Source organism: Meleagris gallopavo, chromosome 8, assembly GCF_905368555.1.
Source record: "Meleagris gallopavo chromosome 8, MGAL_WU_HG_1.1, whole genome shotgun sequence".
In the NCBI taxonomy this organism is placed as follows: domain Eukaryota; kingdom Metazoa; phylum Chordata; class Aves; order Galliformes; family Phasianidae; genus Meleagris; species Meleagris gallopavo.
In genome coordinates, this window is record NC_139411.1 from 19,906,947 (window position 1) to 19,921,119 (window position 14,173).

Genomic DNA, 14,173 nt, shown 5'->3' on the forward strand with positions numbered 1-14,173 from the left:
TCCGTTTTTATCTTGTCTGCTGGAAGTAATATGACTGTTTTTAAATTCCACTAGGACAAAATGAAATAAATTTGATTAAACAATTAAAAATCAAGCAATACTATTTTATTTCCACTGAAACTACAGTGTTTGTTTGCAATTTTTTTCCTTGTTCATATAACCATTTTCAAGTCAGCATTACCTGTCCTAGCCTGATCTGGAAATACTACTGCCTTTTAACCAGGAACCGATTTACCCAGTAGCATTCCTCAATGTCAGTTCACACCAAAGTCATTCTTTGATGTCATTTTATCCAAGGATAGCTATAACTACATGCTGTTAACAAGAACCACGCATCAAGCACTCCATGGAGGCTTCAGAAACTCTTAAGTGCTTGGCTGCTGCAGCCTTAGCCCGTAGCTGCCCAGCACTGCTGGGTGGGTAGAGCCATGTAACCATGGCAGAGCTCACCTGGGGCTGGGCTGCACACCCACACTGCCACATACAGCTGCTCGGGGAGATTAACAGGGCTGTAAAACCTGCTCAAGAAGTAGGGCAAATATTTTAGCAATTAGCCCATACCGAGCTCTATTACTGCAGCTACACTGCTACCAGTTTTGGAAGTTGCTTGTTGAAAACTAGCTCCTGGATGCCTAAATTACACAGCAGTGACAGACCATTGAACTCCAAGGATGAATTATATGGAGGCAGTCCCAAACATGGGTTATGCTGTCATGATTTACAACAGCCGAGGATGTGCCCCCAGATGTTCAGACAAAATCAAATTAAGTGTACGATCCTTTTTTTCTCCAAACATAAAATCCTTGCAATGCTGAATGAAAAATATAAAATGAAACAGGGAAATGTATGGAAGATCATAGTCTTACGCCATTAAATAGGCACGTATTCTCCAGACACCACTAGATTCCTATTCTTTAAAAAAATATAGTGTAAACTAAAATAATGAAAGACCATTCAAGACATTCCCACATATGAAGAACTCTAGTTAAGAATAATAAAGCATTTCTAGGATATTAGCTCCTATCAGGATCTGCAGGATGTTGTCATGTTAACAAGGACAACGTTAAAGAAAACCAAAGCGAGAGATTTGCTGTTCTCTAGACTTCTGGATCATCTCCAAATTGGGATCAGGATTTGCAATTTTCTACCACTACATTGGTGATAAATGGGTCTTAAATTGAGATCATTGATCAAATGCCTGAAGAGCACAATTATACAGGAACACTGGCACAGTGAAAATTATTTAAGATTCTAAATACTGCCAAGAAGACCTAGGCACAATCTAAAATGCATGTCTCTTTCATTTTAAGACTACAGCAGCTATGCTCATCTTTAAATGGAAGTCATAAATAAGGTCTTGTATGAGAAGTTTGTGTTTGAAGCTAGCATTTTAGAAACATATCAAATGTATCATAGAAACATCTCCTAAAATAAACCCAAACCTCATAGGTGCTATCAAACAGCTGCAGTGATTTTGATCAGCTTAACACCATCCATAATTTTAACCTTGGGAGACCATAATGAAAAAGTGAGCTCCAGAAGCAAAAGAAAAAAAATTATATGTTTCTAGAAGTGATCACGACACCAAATTACATGAGTTTACTATGTAGATGTTTATAGAGCTACCCAATGTTGTTTGACTTTTGAAGGAAGACTAATCGATGTAGTAATGGGGCGGGGGGGGGGGGGGGGGGGAGAGGGAAGGCAGGAAAAACCTTATGGTTAAGGCAAAACAGGGGTCATGCCCAGGGCATTTTATCTGCCCTGCTTACACAGCCCTAGGGAATTGCATCTCAACAGTTGATTCCCTGTTAATCAATTCACATTAGTGCCTGCCTTTTAGTTTTCACTTTGCTGAATTCCAGGAAAGAAGTTCTTAAACCAAATGCACACTCTATCTCTGACCTACGCAGAACTGTTGCATTTCAACAAGAAATCACAGCGGATTTTATTTGCTCTAACAGCTGATAAGAGACACCTTTGTAAGTAAAGGCTCATGGACTGCAGACTCAACACAGAACAAGAGCCAGTGCTCTGTTTATACAGGTCAGCAGTAACACAGGAGGAGAGAACCTTCATGGAGTTTTTTTCTCCCTACCTGTTTTCTCCAGTTCCAGATAAACACTCATGTTACATGCTATTCTTCTGCTTCCCTTTACTTCCTTATTTACTATGTCTCAATGCTATGATAAAGAGACCCATAGCACTCACCGTCATACCATGGTGCTGAGACAGTTTACTGTACAAGTGAGAAGCACATGGGGGGCAGGAGGGTAGGGGAGAGGTGTGAGCATAAAAAACAGCAAACAACATATCCACAAAAGCAAGTCTAATTGATATTCGAACCCTTTAGACCCATTTTATCTGGCTAAGCTACCCTCGAGTATGCAGGCAGATCTTCATGCAGAGGATCTTCAAAAATAAACTTTATTATCAAACTTAAAATTCACACGTTAAACATAAGGTCTAGACACAAATAATACTGAAAACCTCAAACCATAATGATTTAGATAATTTGGATGATAGCTAGTTGCCATTGTTTCAAATGCCTTTGAGAATATTTCTGAATGCATACACCATGGTGAAATGTCTTGTCAAACATGTACCTGGCCAGCTTGCAGTAAGACTTTTAAATAGGGGAAAACTTATTTCTATAGAAATAAAATTATCTAATTATGAATCAGCGACCCATAATTGTAGTGCTTGGGGAAAAATGTCACAGCCTTTTGAAATACTTAGACATAAATAACTACTGTACATTTACAAGTTTAAATATTTAAAGGCCTTTGTTACAATAAAAAGTTACTATGTACATATGAGATGTTATACAGAAATCCAGCCGGAGGGAAGCGTTGAGCACTCAGATTTGGCCGCTGAAACCTATGAATTTGGCAGGCAGATTGTCCACAGGGTACACTATGGGGCCCGTTTTCATTGTAGGAGGTCCATTTAGCAGCTGCCAGTCACAGCTCCGTGCCAGCTCCACCGTAAATATTTTTAGAAGGACTTTTGCAAACTCTTTGCCTACGCAGCTCCTCAAGCCCCCACCAAAAGGAATGAAACTGAACCTAGAGGAGTCCTCTGGAGACGGAGACATGAAGCGGTCCGGGTTGAACTCGTCCTTGTCAGTAAAGAGATCAGCCACATCGTGTGTATCACAGATACTGTAAATAACGTTCCAGCCTTTGGGGATCTGGTATCCCTACCAAAAGAAGAGAGAGGAGACATGAAGCACATTGTTTTGTTAAGGAAGCTGAAGTGTCAGCATATAACATGAAGTGCACCCTCTGGTTCCCCCCCCGCTCACTAAGGCAGGTACCTACAGAACCACATTCATACTTGGCAGTGCTATGAGGAGCTGAGCCCCAGCCCTACTTACATTCAGCTCAAGGGTCTTGAGTGCTATTCGGAATCCTCCAGGAACGGGAGGGCTCAGCCTGAGAGTCTCCTTGATAACACAGCCTGTGTACTTCAGCTGCTCCAAGACCTCCATGTCCAATTGCTTCTCTTGGTTGGGACCAGACAGTAACCCCTAGGTAGGAAGATGCTGCCATGACATTTATAGAACAGGCTCCAGGCACTGCAAGACAGCTGTCCCTGCCACCCTATAAGTAGGGAAACTCCTGTGTCAAGGGGAACCCATCCTGGGATACCTCTCTGAGGAACCTTCCTACTGCCTGCTCGTGGGAAGTAGCTGTGGAAAAGACACACACCTTTACTTGCAGCTCCTTCCTCACTTTCTGCAGAACATCATGGTGGAGCCCCAGGAAGGCAATCAGTGATGTGGCAGCACTGGCAGTGGTTTCATGGCCCCCAAACAGCAACTCTGTGGCAGATTCCTTCAGCTCCTTACACACAGGACACGAGAGAGAAAATATGCCTTGAGTGTGGTATCCCCACTGGGCCCACTCCACCACCAGTGCTGCTTGGTGATCTCAGGCTGGAGCCAGGGTGAGTGGTGGTCCCCACAGGCACAACCTACACCCCTCATCCAGCAGCCTGGCTGCATCCTCTGTTCCCAGAATTCTCATGCACTACACAGGCTGCCTTATGACCTGGCAAAGGGACAGTAACTCCTGCTCTCCATTTTTAGTCCCAAAGATAAACATGCTACTGACTGAAGGAGAGAAGCAGGGTGGGAAGAGATGGATCTGGATGGGGGGAACCTCACCTGCATATTGAGCTGCTCTCCATTACCCTGTGTGTGCTCCATCAGCAGCTGCAGTGCGTCCTTGTAACCACTCTCGGGCTCCTTGCGGGCCATCTTGGCACGGATGTTCTCCTCAATCTTGGCATGGATGATGTTGCGTGCCCTCAAGCCCTGCACAAGCAGGGGGAGAGTAAGCTGGGACTTGTACCACACCAGCAACTTACACCATGCTGCCAACTTACATCACACCACCATCCCTCCCTGCTGCCTTGGGAGCATCCCCAGCTGGCCTGGAGCCTCACCCGGTAGAGCCCACTGAAAGGCACATCAATGGGGAGGGAGAAGAGGTTGCGGATCATCTCCTCGAAGGCCTCCACCAGCTGCTGCTCGCTGTCGGGGCCGGCCTGGCGGGGCTGGAAGCCCAGCAGGATGCGCATGGCGATGCGGAACATGAGGCGCTTCACTTCAGGGTACACCAGCAGGCAGGGTCCGGCACCCAGCCACTGTACCAGGCAGGCACTCACCTCTTCTTGGATGACGGGCACGTAGTGCTGCAGGGCGTCCCGGGAGAAGGCCCGCATGATCACCTGCCCAGGGGACAAAGAAGAGAAGGAGGAGTAGAGAAAGGGGATATGGGCTCAGCCACCACATGCAGGGCAGCTGCCCTGCTCCCAGCCCACCGTCAGGGCCATACCTTTTTGCGGTGTTTGTGCTGCCCATTGTGGAGGTTGGAGAGGCAGCCCGAGCCCAGGATGGTGCGCACCGAGGCGGGCCACTGCACAGAGACCAAGCGGTGCTCACCCAGCAGGATGTGCCGCACATTCTCGGCGCCCATCACCCGCACCGTGGGCCGCCCAAAGAGATGAGTCTTGTAGATGAAACCATATTTCCTGCGCTTCATCTGCAGGAATTTCCGCCGCTGGACAGGGAAGGGAAGTAAGTAAATTGAAAATAAATAAATAAGTTTTAAATAAATAAATGGGGAGGGGGAGACAAAAAAAAAAAAAAAAAAAAAAAAAGGAGAAGAATGAGCTCATCCACACCTGGGCTCAGAAGCCCGGCACAGCCCTGCTCAGCCTCGTCCCTTGCGGGGAGAGGGGGAGCTGCCCGCCTTACCTGCAGCACCATCTGCAGCGTCTCCCCGAAGAAGGGGAGCCCCATGGTACCCGGGGGCAACGGTAGCGGGCAGCTGGGGTCGCGGCCGCTGGCGCAGTACAGGTCCCAGAGCCGGACGGCGGCCAGGAACAGCAGCAGGGGCAGCAGGAAGGTGCACAGGGCGCTGGCGACCAGGGCGGAGAAGCCCATGGCGGGGCAATGAGTCCAGTCCGGTCCGGCCCCCCGGGAGCTCCGAGTGCGCGGGCCGGGCTCTCCGCGGGCCGCCTTTTATATCCTTCCCAGGTTGCTGCCCACCCTACCTTACCATCCGATAAATTAGTTCACCCAAAGTTCATCTTTAATTGCGGATTGCGGCCTGGCTCCTCCCCCCGAAATCTTTAACCGTTTGCTTTGCGCGGCGCATCACGCCCGCTGCAGACGGCCGCCGGGCAGACGGACGGGGTGCTGCGGGACCCACCGCCCCCTCGGATTTACCGCCGCGCTCCTCAGGGACCGGCAGCACCGAGGAGGAGACGTGCCCCGTCGCGGCGGCACGGAGCCGGCCGCCGGGAGGCACGCACCCGCGGGGCGCTCCCAGCCGCCGCGGGGCTCCGTCGCTGGCCCTCTCGTCGCCGATCGGGACCCCTTGGTAGCCGGGCTGAGTGCGCTGCCCCTGACCGGGGGCATCCTGTGGCTCCCTGGGCAGAGCCGCGTCGGCGGAGGTGGCTCCGCCGTCCCCTGGCTCACCTCGGAAGGCCCGGCTCGTGTTTCTGCCCGGTCGCGGAAGAAGGAGCGACGGGCAGCGCTCAATCTCGGCCTTCCGATGCAGGTTCAACCGCAGGTCACCGACGGAAAGGGAGGTGAGCGTGGAAAGGGAACACCCTGCCCGCTGCGCTCGGCTCCGATCTCCCTGCCCGCCCTCGCCCGGGGCTCGCCGGGGCTGCCGCGGCCGGGGAGAGGCGCTCGGCACGGCCTTACCCGCCGAGCGGACTGTGCTCCCCTCCGGGGCAGCCTCGGGGTTCGACGTGCGGGAGGAGTGCGGTCCCGGGGCTGCGGGAGCTGCGCTCGATGGGCTCCGCTGGGGCCCGCTCAGAATAAGCTCCGAGGGACGCGGCCGCCGGGCACTGCAGGGATGCGGAGGGAAGGATGGGGCTGCGATTCTCTCCGCTGCTACCAATCTCTCCGCTGCTACCAATAAACTATCGCGATCGCTTCCCTTTTATCTCTCCATTTTCCTATCCTTTTTATTTTTGCTTTCTTACTCTATCACGACCTCAATAAACGCTGGAAGTTGCGTGTGTGTGTGTGTGTCTACAGGGGTGGTGGCGCTGGCGAGGCGTCATTTTAAATTAGTACTTTTCTGACGCTCGGCGCGCCGGACGGGACCTTCCCTCCCTCCTCATGTGGCCGCCCGCCCCCCGCAGCCCCTGCCCGGGCGGACCCTCGGGGCAGCCCTGCGGCGCTCGGCCCGGAGCGGCGGCCGCGCCCTGACCCGGCGCTCTCCCCTCGCCGGGCGCTGACCCGCTCGTGACCTACAACACGGACCGTGACATCTGCGTGAACCCGGCCGGCAACCGCGCCAAGTTCACTGTCTGTCAAAATAACGAGATACGGTGGCCTGAGCACCGATAATTGCCGTAGGAAGGCTTTATTATCTCCCCAGCTGTGTATTCCGCAGCCATCAGCTCGAAAAGAATCAAATGGTAAAGAGTGAAAGGGATAATTAAAAACATCTTGGAAGGAGGTCAAGAAATTAACAGCCTAATATGAACAAACTTTGATTACAAGTAACAATTATTACACTTCATTTGTAAATGCTCATGTTTATCTGAAAACAAAATCAGTTTCGAGGCTTTTTTTTTTAACTAGATCTACGTTACACGTTTCAGAGGGCGGCTGCAGGGCTCGTTAGCGCGCGGGGTAATTTTTAAGTGCGCTGCTGGAGGAGCCCCAGTGCTCCTGTGGCTGGAGCCCACACGTCCCTCATGTCCCCCAGGTCACTGCCGTACCGGTGGCCCCTGCAGCGGTCACCCAGTGCCACCTGCAGCCACCGCTTTCCTTCCGATAGCTGGGGAGCTGCACTTCTCAGGACAAGGTCAGGAGGGGCAGAGGCTCTGGTTCACAATGGGGTCGAGCTGCCAACAGCACTTAACTCAGTCCCGCGGTTCAACCTCTTCCAGATCTGACTCGCCACATTTGGGAGCCACATTTTTGCCCCAGGCAGCGCTGCACCCGCTGCGTGCCCCAGCATAGATGTGTGATGGGGACCAGCCCAGGCAGGGTGGCTTTCAGCCTGGCACTGACACTAGACAGTCTGAGCACAAGCAGCAGGACTCACATCACTGTGTGCAGGAGAGACTCATACCCCAGTGAAGAACTCAAAAGCCACCTGAAAATGTGTCCCCAGCTCCTGGGCTCAGCCCCAGGCACCACTGCAGTGCCCCAGAGCCACCAGCCAGTGCTTACACATAGGGCAGGGCTGGGGCAGGGTCACGGCTGCCCTGTGACAGCCATCATAGCCCCATGCAGATGTCCTTCCACCATGTGCTAGCACCAACAGGAACATAGGATGTGCCCTCACAAAGCAGGCCTGTTAAGAAACAAACGTTTCCCAAACATTTATTCACCACAGGTCTGTGTTCCATGTCAGGCTGCTCTCTGCATCCTGCAGGGACTCGGGATGACTACGTGTCAGGCCCAAGCAGCAGTATGGCACTCAGGCACTGCACGCATAGCCACTGAGTCAACAAATGTCTCATTTGTGCTGGCTCTAATAGGAAGTGCAGGAAAGAGATGAAATATTTACAATAGAAACCTCTTGACACAGTTATCCTATCTACGCTGATACAGTGAATTGGGCAGACCTAGCGTGTGTTTCCCTGCAGAGCCTTCATCTTCCCTCTTTTCCACCTCTAGAAAGCTGTGGTGTGCAGGACGGGGTGTGCAGGATGGGTGTGCAGAATGCTGTTGCCTTTCCTTCACACACTCATGGGAGAAAGCCCTGTGGCAGGAATGGGCCTTTGCTCTGAAGAACGTGTGTGGGGCTGGGCTGGTGGGCCCCCCCAGGAGGGTGAGGCTCCCCTTGGTGCTCAGGGCTCTGTGGGACCATTCCTAATGCACTGAGCATCAGAAAGGAGAAAAACAACAAGGCCTTTGGGGCTTTGCTCTGTAGTGGCCCAGCCATGTGCACCTCCACCGGGCTGAGCTCAGCAGCCTGGCTCAGGCCTCGCTGCCACGACTGGGCCGCAGGGGGTGGAAGTAGAGCTGCAGCCCGTCGACGGGGTGCACGATGGGCACGGTCTGCATGGCGGGAAAAGTGGGGGTGGCCAGTTCCCAGCGGGCTGTGGTGACCAGCTCGATGGCCAGCAGCTTCAGGATGGCCTGTGCCAGCTCCTTGCCAATGCAGCTCCGTGCCCCGCCGCCAAAAGGGATGTAGTGGAAGCGTCCAGCAGCCTCTGGCTGGGTGACATTGAAGCGGTCAGGATCAAAGCCACCTGGGGGGCTCTGGTAGATGGCAGCCGTCTCATGCGTGTCACGGATGCTGTACATCACGCTCCAGCCCTTGGGGATCTGGTAACCCTGTGAGAGAAATAAGAGGGGAGAGTTAGAGCCCAGCGGAAGGCATCTGGGGGCAGTACCCCTCCTCCCTTTTCTGCAGGCACTTACATCCAGCTCGAAGGTCTGCAGTGCAGTCCTGTACCCCCCAGAGATGGGCGGCAGTACCCGCAGCACCTCCTTGACCACGCAGTCCAGGTAGCGCAGGCGGCTCAGCTGCTCCAGGCTGATGTCCGGGGGGCAGCGGCAGCCCTGGGAATGCGGGCTGCTCAGGGAGTGTGTGGGTTCCAGCGGGGCTGGGAGATGGGGGGAGCAGCCACCCCCCAGCTCTGTCTCCTCTATGGGGCCAGGGGGCTGGTTCTGGTCCTCATGAGCATCACTGGCTGTGCTAAGGAGTTGCTGCTCACTGTCCCTGCCTGCTGCTGGGCAGGGTGCCACAGGGCAGTTCTGGTGCTGTGGGTACAGCTCATGGGATGCCAGCTCCTGACGGATTTTTTCGATTGCTGAGGGGTGCTTCAGCAGCAGGAGGATGAGGGAGGTGCTGGCACTGGCCGTGGTGAAAAAAGCAGCAAATATGAGCTCGATGGCTGACTCCTGGCAGGGAAGGAAAGTGACAGGTTTGAATGCCACTTTGAGCTTGTTGTGATAGGATTTTCAGACTGCTTTCACAGGTTTTGTTCCTGTGCAGAGGGCCCTACCTCTGCCTCCACTCTCTACAGCCTGGATCCCCCAGTGCTGGCAGGGATCTGCATGTGACATATCCATGCTCATCCACCTCCACACAAAGCAGACATCCACCTGCCTAGGAACTGATGCCAAAACAACTAAGCACACATCTCTTCCATTCTGGCCCTTCTCAGCTTCCTGCCCAAAATCTACAAGCCTTAACAAGAATTTCAGCATGCATTTTATCATAAAGAGTGAAGTTCACTTTAAGCGTTGTGTTTTTACCTTCATCAGCACTTTCCCCTGCCTCCCCTGCAGCTTCTGCCTCTCTGGCCAGCCAGGAGGTTGCATGTTTATGTATAGATCACAGATGCACTAGCAGCTAAAATGGGCTCCATTCAATCCATCTTGTTGTAATCGACCATTTGCTTGTGTGGGAGGGGACTCAGACCAATGCTCAGAAGCAGAAAGTTAAGAGTTACTGGAGCTAGGTCTGGAGGGTGAAGCCAGAAACAAAGGGAAGGACACCTGATGTCTTAAGGCTCCTGGAGCCAAGTCTGGTAAGGTCAAGAGTAGTGCAGCAAAGATTTGCAACCATCACCAGCAACATATACTGTCTGGACTGCAAGCTTTTGCCAAAATGCAGCTCTCAAGGGCATCTTTCAGTTGAAATAAAGCCTCAGAACTAACAGGTCCCAGCTGACCCCTGCACACCTCCTGCAGGCAGCAGCAGGAACTTTTATACCCACAAGACAGCAGACACAGATGAAAATAAATCTGTGAGTTCCACAGCTTGCAATTAAAAGCCAGGACATTACAATACAGCACAAGAAAATTAGAGCAGGCTCTGTATTTTGAAATAATAGCCCTTATGACTGCCTGCATCAGCCTCTGACAGTGCTGCCATGTAAGCTGTGACACCGAGTTTACTTTCTCTCCCTGCTTTTCCAGTGCCAACACAACCAGTGACAGGGAGGCTGCGTCCTCCCACAGCTGCCTTGGTGTGTCCCAGTGTTGCAGCTCAGTTGGGAGCAGGACCACTGAGCTGGGGACAGCCAGCCCCGGGTCACTGCCATGTCACCCCACACTGTGTTCAATATCTGTGTATTCCTGCTGTTATCATCTCACCTGTGATCAGAGCCAGGGACACGATGAGAGGTCATGTAGTTATTCTTGTGCAATACACACATGAATACTCACAAAGTTCAACCCAGACTAACTGATCACATTTTGAGTCTGGGAATTAGTTTTAGTTATCTTGAAATACACCAGTTCTACTTGCATCTAAGAACCTCTGTAATGTCTCCCAAACACTTCAGAATTTAGAGATTACACTTCTACAAAATACATACAAAACATTTAGCATTGGATCACTATCCTTAAATATCTAAATAAACAGTAAAGCCATGTGTCCTACGTGTTTAAACTGTACCCATGCAAAACTACTTCGAAACTTGCCACATGCAGTGTCATGTCCCTGCCTCACCCGGAATGACCTGGAGGTATGAATGATGCAGCACTAATGACAATTTTTTTTCCCAAGACCTTTGGCAAAGTGCTCTTCACCACGTTTTGTCCCAGCAAGGACTGCTGGGTTCATCCCTAAGTCACAGCGATGAATCATATTGCATCACAAAGTCCTCAAGCTCCCCAGTGTAATTAATAACGAGGTGATAGGGAATGTCCCAGAATCCATCATTCCAGCCCAGGGCCTGTTTTGATGAGTTCTCTGGGCTCCCAGCCCTGAGGAATGGGGTGACATGATTTACAAGCATACTGCCCCGGTTGCAGTTCTATGTATTTCCAGGACAGCATCCTGGAGGTTATCGAGTGCACACTGATGTACAGAATCTGAGTACAGCCACGTAAGTCTAAATGCATCCTAAGCCAGGTTGAGGCCAGATGCCTGTGAAGAGGACAGGCAGAGAGGCAGTTGTTCCCATTTTAGGCTCCAGCTCTTGTAAGGCAGAGCCCCACCAGCAGTCCTGCACAGCCCTCTCCTGCCACCCCTCCGCCCCACGCTCACAGCCACCGGCTCAGGAGGGAGCTGCGCGGGGCTGCGGTTACCTTCAGCTCTTGCATAGTGAACTCTTTGCCGTGCTCCTTGGCACTGTTTATTATGAAATCCAGAGCATCACTGTGTTCTTCTGACATGGCTTGCTGCAGTTTCTCCTGTATGGCCCTCTCCATGAACTCATGCAGCATGTCCCGTGCTTTGATGCCCTGTGGGAGGCAGACATGGGTCAGGGGAGCCTTGGGCACCGTCCCCCTCTCTGGAGAGGCTGGGGGACTCCCATTGTCATCATCTTTAATTCCAGGATCTGCAACAGCAAAACGGAGTTAGCCCGCTGCCAGGCCCCGGGGCCTTGCAGTAAGCAGCAGGTGGTGAGAACTGCTGAGGATTCATTGGCTTCCTGCTGTGAGTCAGTACAAGCCCTAGGAAAGGCTTTGGGAGGAGTTGATAGCAGCAAACTCGTGGGACTGAATCCAGAGAGGTCTGCACCAGACAACTCCTGGCCTGGCCAGGTCCAATAGGAGCCTGTCCCGTGGAGAGGGTGAGGTCATTTAATAAAGACGAGCCCTGGAAGCAAGGCACTGACAATGACAAATGAGGGGCTTTTCCAGAATGGGAACGTGTTAATCACACCCGGCAAATCTCTGGCTGTGCAGCAAAACCAACTGAGGAGCAATGTCCTCGCAGACAGGAATGGATGGAGGCAGGAGGCCTCCAGCAAGGCTAGAAGGACTGGGTGGTTAGGGGCAGAAATGGCCACAGCCAGCAGCTGGGAAGTAATTACAAAGGAGAACCCAGACTGGAAGGACTTGAGTAAAGGAAAAGTGAGCAGGAGGAGGTGAAGAGATTGTTCTGGGGTCAGACAGGCCATGGCTGAGCTGAGGAGGCAGGAAGGGACAGGTGGGTGGTAGAAGCTCACGATGGTGACAGCTGGGGGTGGTGGGGAAGGTGACAGCAAGCAGAGTTCACAGTGGAAACAAGGTTGAGCAAGGCCTTGATGGAAAAGGCAAGCCATTTGGGCTGTGGAACCCAAAGCCAGATGAGGAAGAGCAGATTGAAATGGGACAGGTGGCAAGAATGGGCAGGGCAGCAGAGAATGAACGGGGGCTGAGAGGCAGAGTGGGCTGTCCCACTGCCATGTTCCCCTCCAGCACTGCACCAGGCACCAGAAAGGGGTCTCCAACACTCAGCCTGCCTAAGGTGCACAGGGAGGTCCCTCTGTGCCTGCTGCTCTCTGCTCACACACACCTCTGCCACAAGTGGGCTTGAACCCAGGAGGAATGCAGTGGCACAGCAGCAGGCATTGGGTAAGTATAGCTGAGGAAAAGGCTCCAGCAATGCATGTGGCAGCTCCATGCTGTACCAGGGTCTATGCAGGCAGGTGCTGGAGGCACCCAGCAGCGGGGTGGGCAGTGCCCTGGGCTCATTGGGGTGTCCCTTGTCGGGCCTGAGGATGAGGTCTGTGCAGCCACAGCCTGGCCCAGCCCCAGGCAAGAGCAGGGCAGGCAGCAGTACCTTGCGCAGCCCACTGAAGGGCACATTGAGGGGCAGGGAGAAGAGGTTCTCCACCAGCTGTTCAAAGGTTTTGGCCAGGTCCTTGAACTGCTTTTCCTCCAGACGGAGTCCCAGCAGAATCTGAGCTGCAATGCGGAAAGTTAAGGTTTTAGCAGAGGAATAAACGGCGATGGAGCCCGGCTGCATGCACCAGCCCCGCAGCTCCCAGCTCACAACCTTCTGGATCCGTGGCAGGTAGCTTTCCAGGGCAGCGCGGCAGAACACTCTGGCCAGGATCTAGAAGCAGAAGGGGGGAAACAGAGGCAGGTGGTCAAAGCACGGGTCCTCCACATGGTGCTGAGAGCCGAGCGTGGGCAGGAGTTGCCCGGCCACGCACCCATGGGGCTCACCTTGCGGCGCTGGCGGTGCAGGTCGCCCGTAGAGCCGAGCAGGGTGTGGGAGCCCAGAAGGATCTGGGTGCTCTGGGGCCACTGTGCGCTGACCAGTGTGTGCTCGCCCAGCAGGATCTTGCGGACGTTCTCGGCGCCCGTCACCCGCACCACCGGGCGGCCCAGCAGGTGGGTCTTGAACACGTTGCCGTAGCGCTCCCGCCGGGAGCTGTGGAAGCGGGAGCCCTGGGGACGCGCCGCGGTCAGCTCGGGGCTCCCGCCGGCCCCCGTTCGTCCCGTCCCCGTCACCCCGCGCCTCACCTGCAGCAGCCAATGCAGGGTCTCCCCGAAGAAGGGCCAGCCCATGGAGCCCTTGGGCAGCGGCAGGGCGTTGGTACGGTCTCGGCTGAGGCTCCAGCGCAGCGCCCACAGGTGCCGACACAGGGCGAGCAGCAGCACCAGGAACAGCAGCGCCAGGGCGGCCGCCGCGGGCCAGCAGAGCCCGGCCGGCATCCTCCCTCCTGCGGCGCACCGCGGCTCCCGCTCCCTGCCCCGCGCCGGGAGGGCGGGGAGCGGCGGCGGTTCCCGCCCCGGCGGCTGCCACGCGCGGGGCCGAGAAGGAGACGGCGAGCGGAAAGGCCCTCCCGGCTGCGGCTGCGGCCCGCCCGGCCCCGCTCGCCTCCTGCACCGGCTTCTCCCTTCGGCCACATTTATATAGATATTGGCCACTTAACGCCCGATCCACCTTCGCAGATGACGTCTGCCCTGCATATTTAAGCAGCGCAGCTAAGTGCGGTGATTGGAGCCGGA

The 14,173-nt window shown here is 53.7% G+C and overlaps 2 protein-coding genes across 6 annotated transcripts; both read right to left on the reverse strand.

Annotated features, from left to right (window-relative positions):
* Positions 1-2,411: 2,411 nt before the first annotated feature.
* On the reverse strand, positions 2,412-6,204 carry CYP26A1 (cytochrome P450 family 26 subfamily A member 1). Of its 5 annotated transcripts, XM_010714556.4 has the most exons (8): positions 5,267-6,169; positions 4,845-5,069; positions 4,675-4,737; positions 4,453-4,563; positions 4,172-4,321; positions 3,714-3,848; positions 3,380-3,532; positions 2,412-3,202 (listed from the first exon to the last, which is right to left on the reverse strand). In XM_010714556.4, exons 1-8 carry the CDS (start codon positions 5,453-5,455, stop codon positions 2,861-2,863), a joined length of 1,368 nt encoding a protein of 455 aa, XP_010712858.1. In that variant the 5' UTR covers positions 5,456-6,169; the 3' UTR covers positions 2,412-2,860. The 5 variants fall into 5 exon arrangements, with proteins under 5 accessions (XP_010712858.1, XP_019473217.1, XP_010712857.1 ...); XM_019617672.3 differs by lacking the exon at positions 4,453-4,563 and having other exon boundaries at positions 5,267-6,172; XM_010714555.4 differs by having other exon boundaries at positions 4,453-4,737; positions 5,267-6,168.
* Positions 6,205-6,874: 670 nt separating this feature from the next.
* On the reverse strand, positions 6,875-14,071 carry CYP26C1 (cytochrome P450 family 26 subfamily C member 1). Its single transcript, XM_085229016.1, has 6 exons — positions 13,685-14,071; positions 13,385-13,609; positions 12,996-13,271; positions 11,534-11,689; positions 8,912-9,394; positions 6,875-8,824 (listed from the first exon to the last, which is right to left on the reverse strand). The coding sequence occupies exons 1-6, from the start codon at positions 13,874-13,876 to the stop codon at positions 8,465-8,467; spliced, it is 1,692 nt and encodes a 563-aa protein (XP_085085142.1). The 5' UTR covers positions 13,877-14,071; the 3' UTR covers positions 6,875-8,464.
* Between the last annotated feature and the right edge of the window lie 102 nt (positions 14,072-14,173).

Excerpts from the sequence above, each read along its gene's own strand:
- CYP26C1 (XM_085229016.1), bottom strand. The coding sequence starts at position 13,876 with ATGCCGGCCGGGCTCTGCTGGCCCGCGGCGGCCGCCCTGGCGCTGCTG. Across the intron at positions 13,272-13,384 it reads TGCACCGCCAGCGCCGCAAG|ATCCTGGCCAGAGTGTTCTG; the intron begins GTGAGCCCCATG and ends TTCTGCTTCTAG. Across the intron at positions 8,825-8,911 it reads TGCAGACCTTCGAGCTGGAT|GGTTACCAGATCCCCAAGGG; the intron begins GTAAGTGCCTGC and ends TTTCTCTCACAG.
- CYP26A1 (XM_010714555.4), bottom strand. The coding sequence starts at position 5,455 with ATGGGCTTCTCCGCCCTGGTCGCCAGCGCCCTGTGCACCTTCCTGCTG. Across the intron at positions 4,322-4,452 it reads CTTTCAGTGGGCTCTACCGG|GGCTTGAGGGCACGCAACAT; the intron begins GTGAGGCTCCAG and ends CTGCTTGTGCAG. Across the intron at positions 3,203-3,379 it reads TCAAGACCCTTGAGCTGAAT|GGATACCAGATCCCCAAAGG; the intron begins GTAAGTAGGGCT and ends TTCTTTTGGTAG.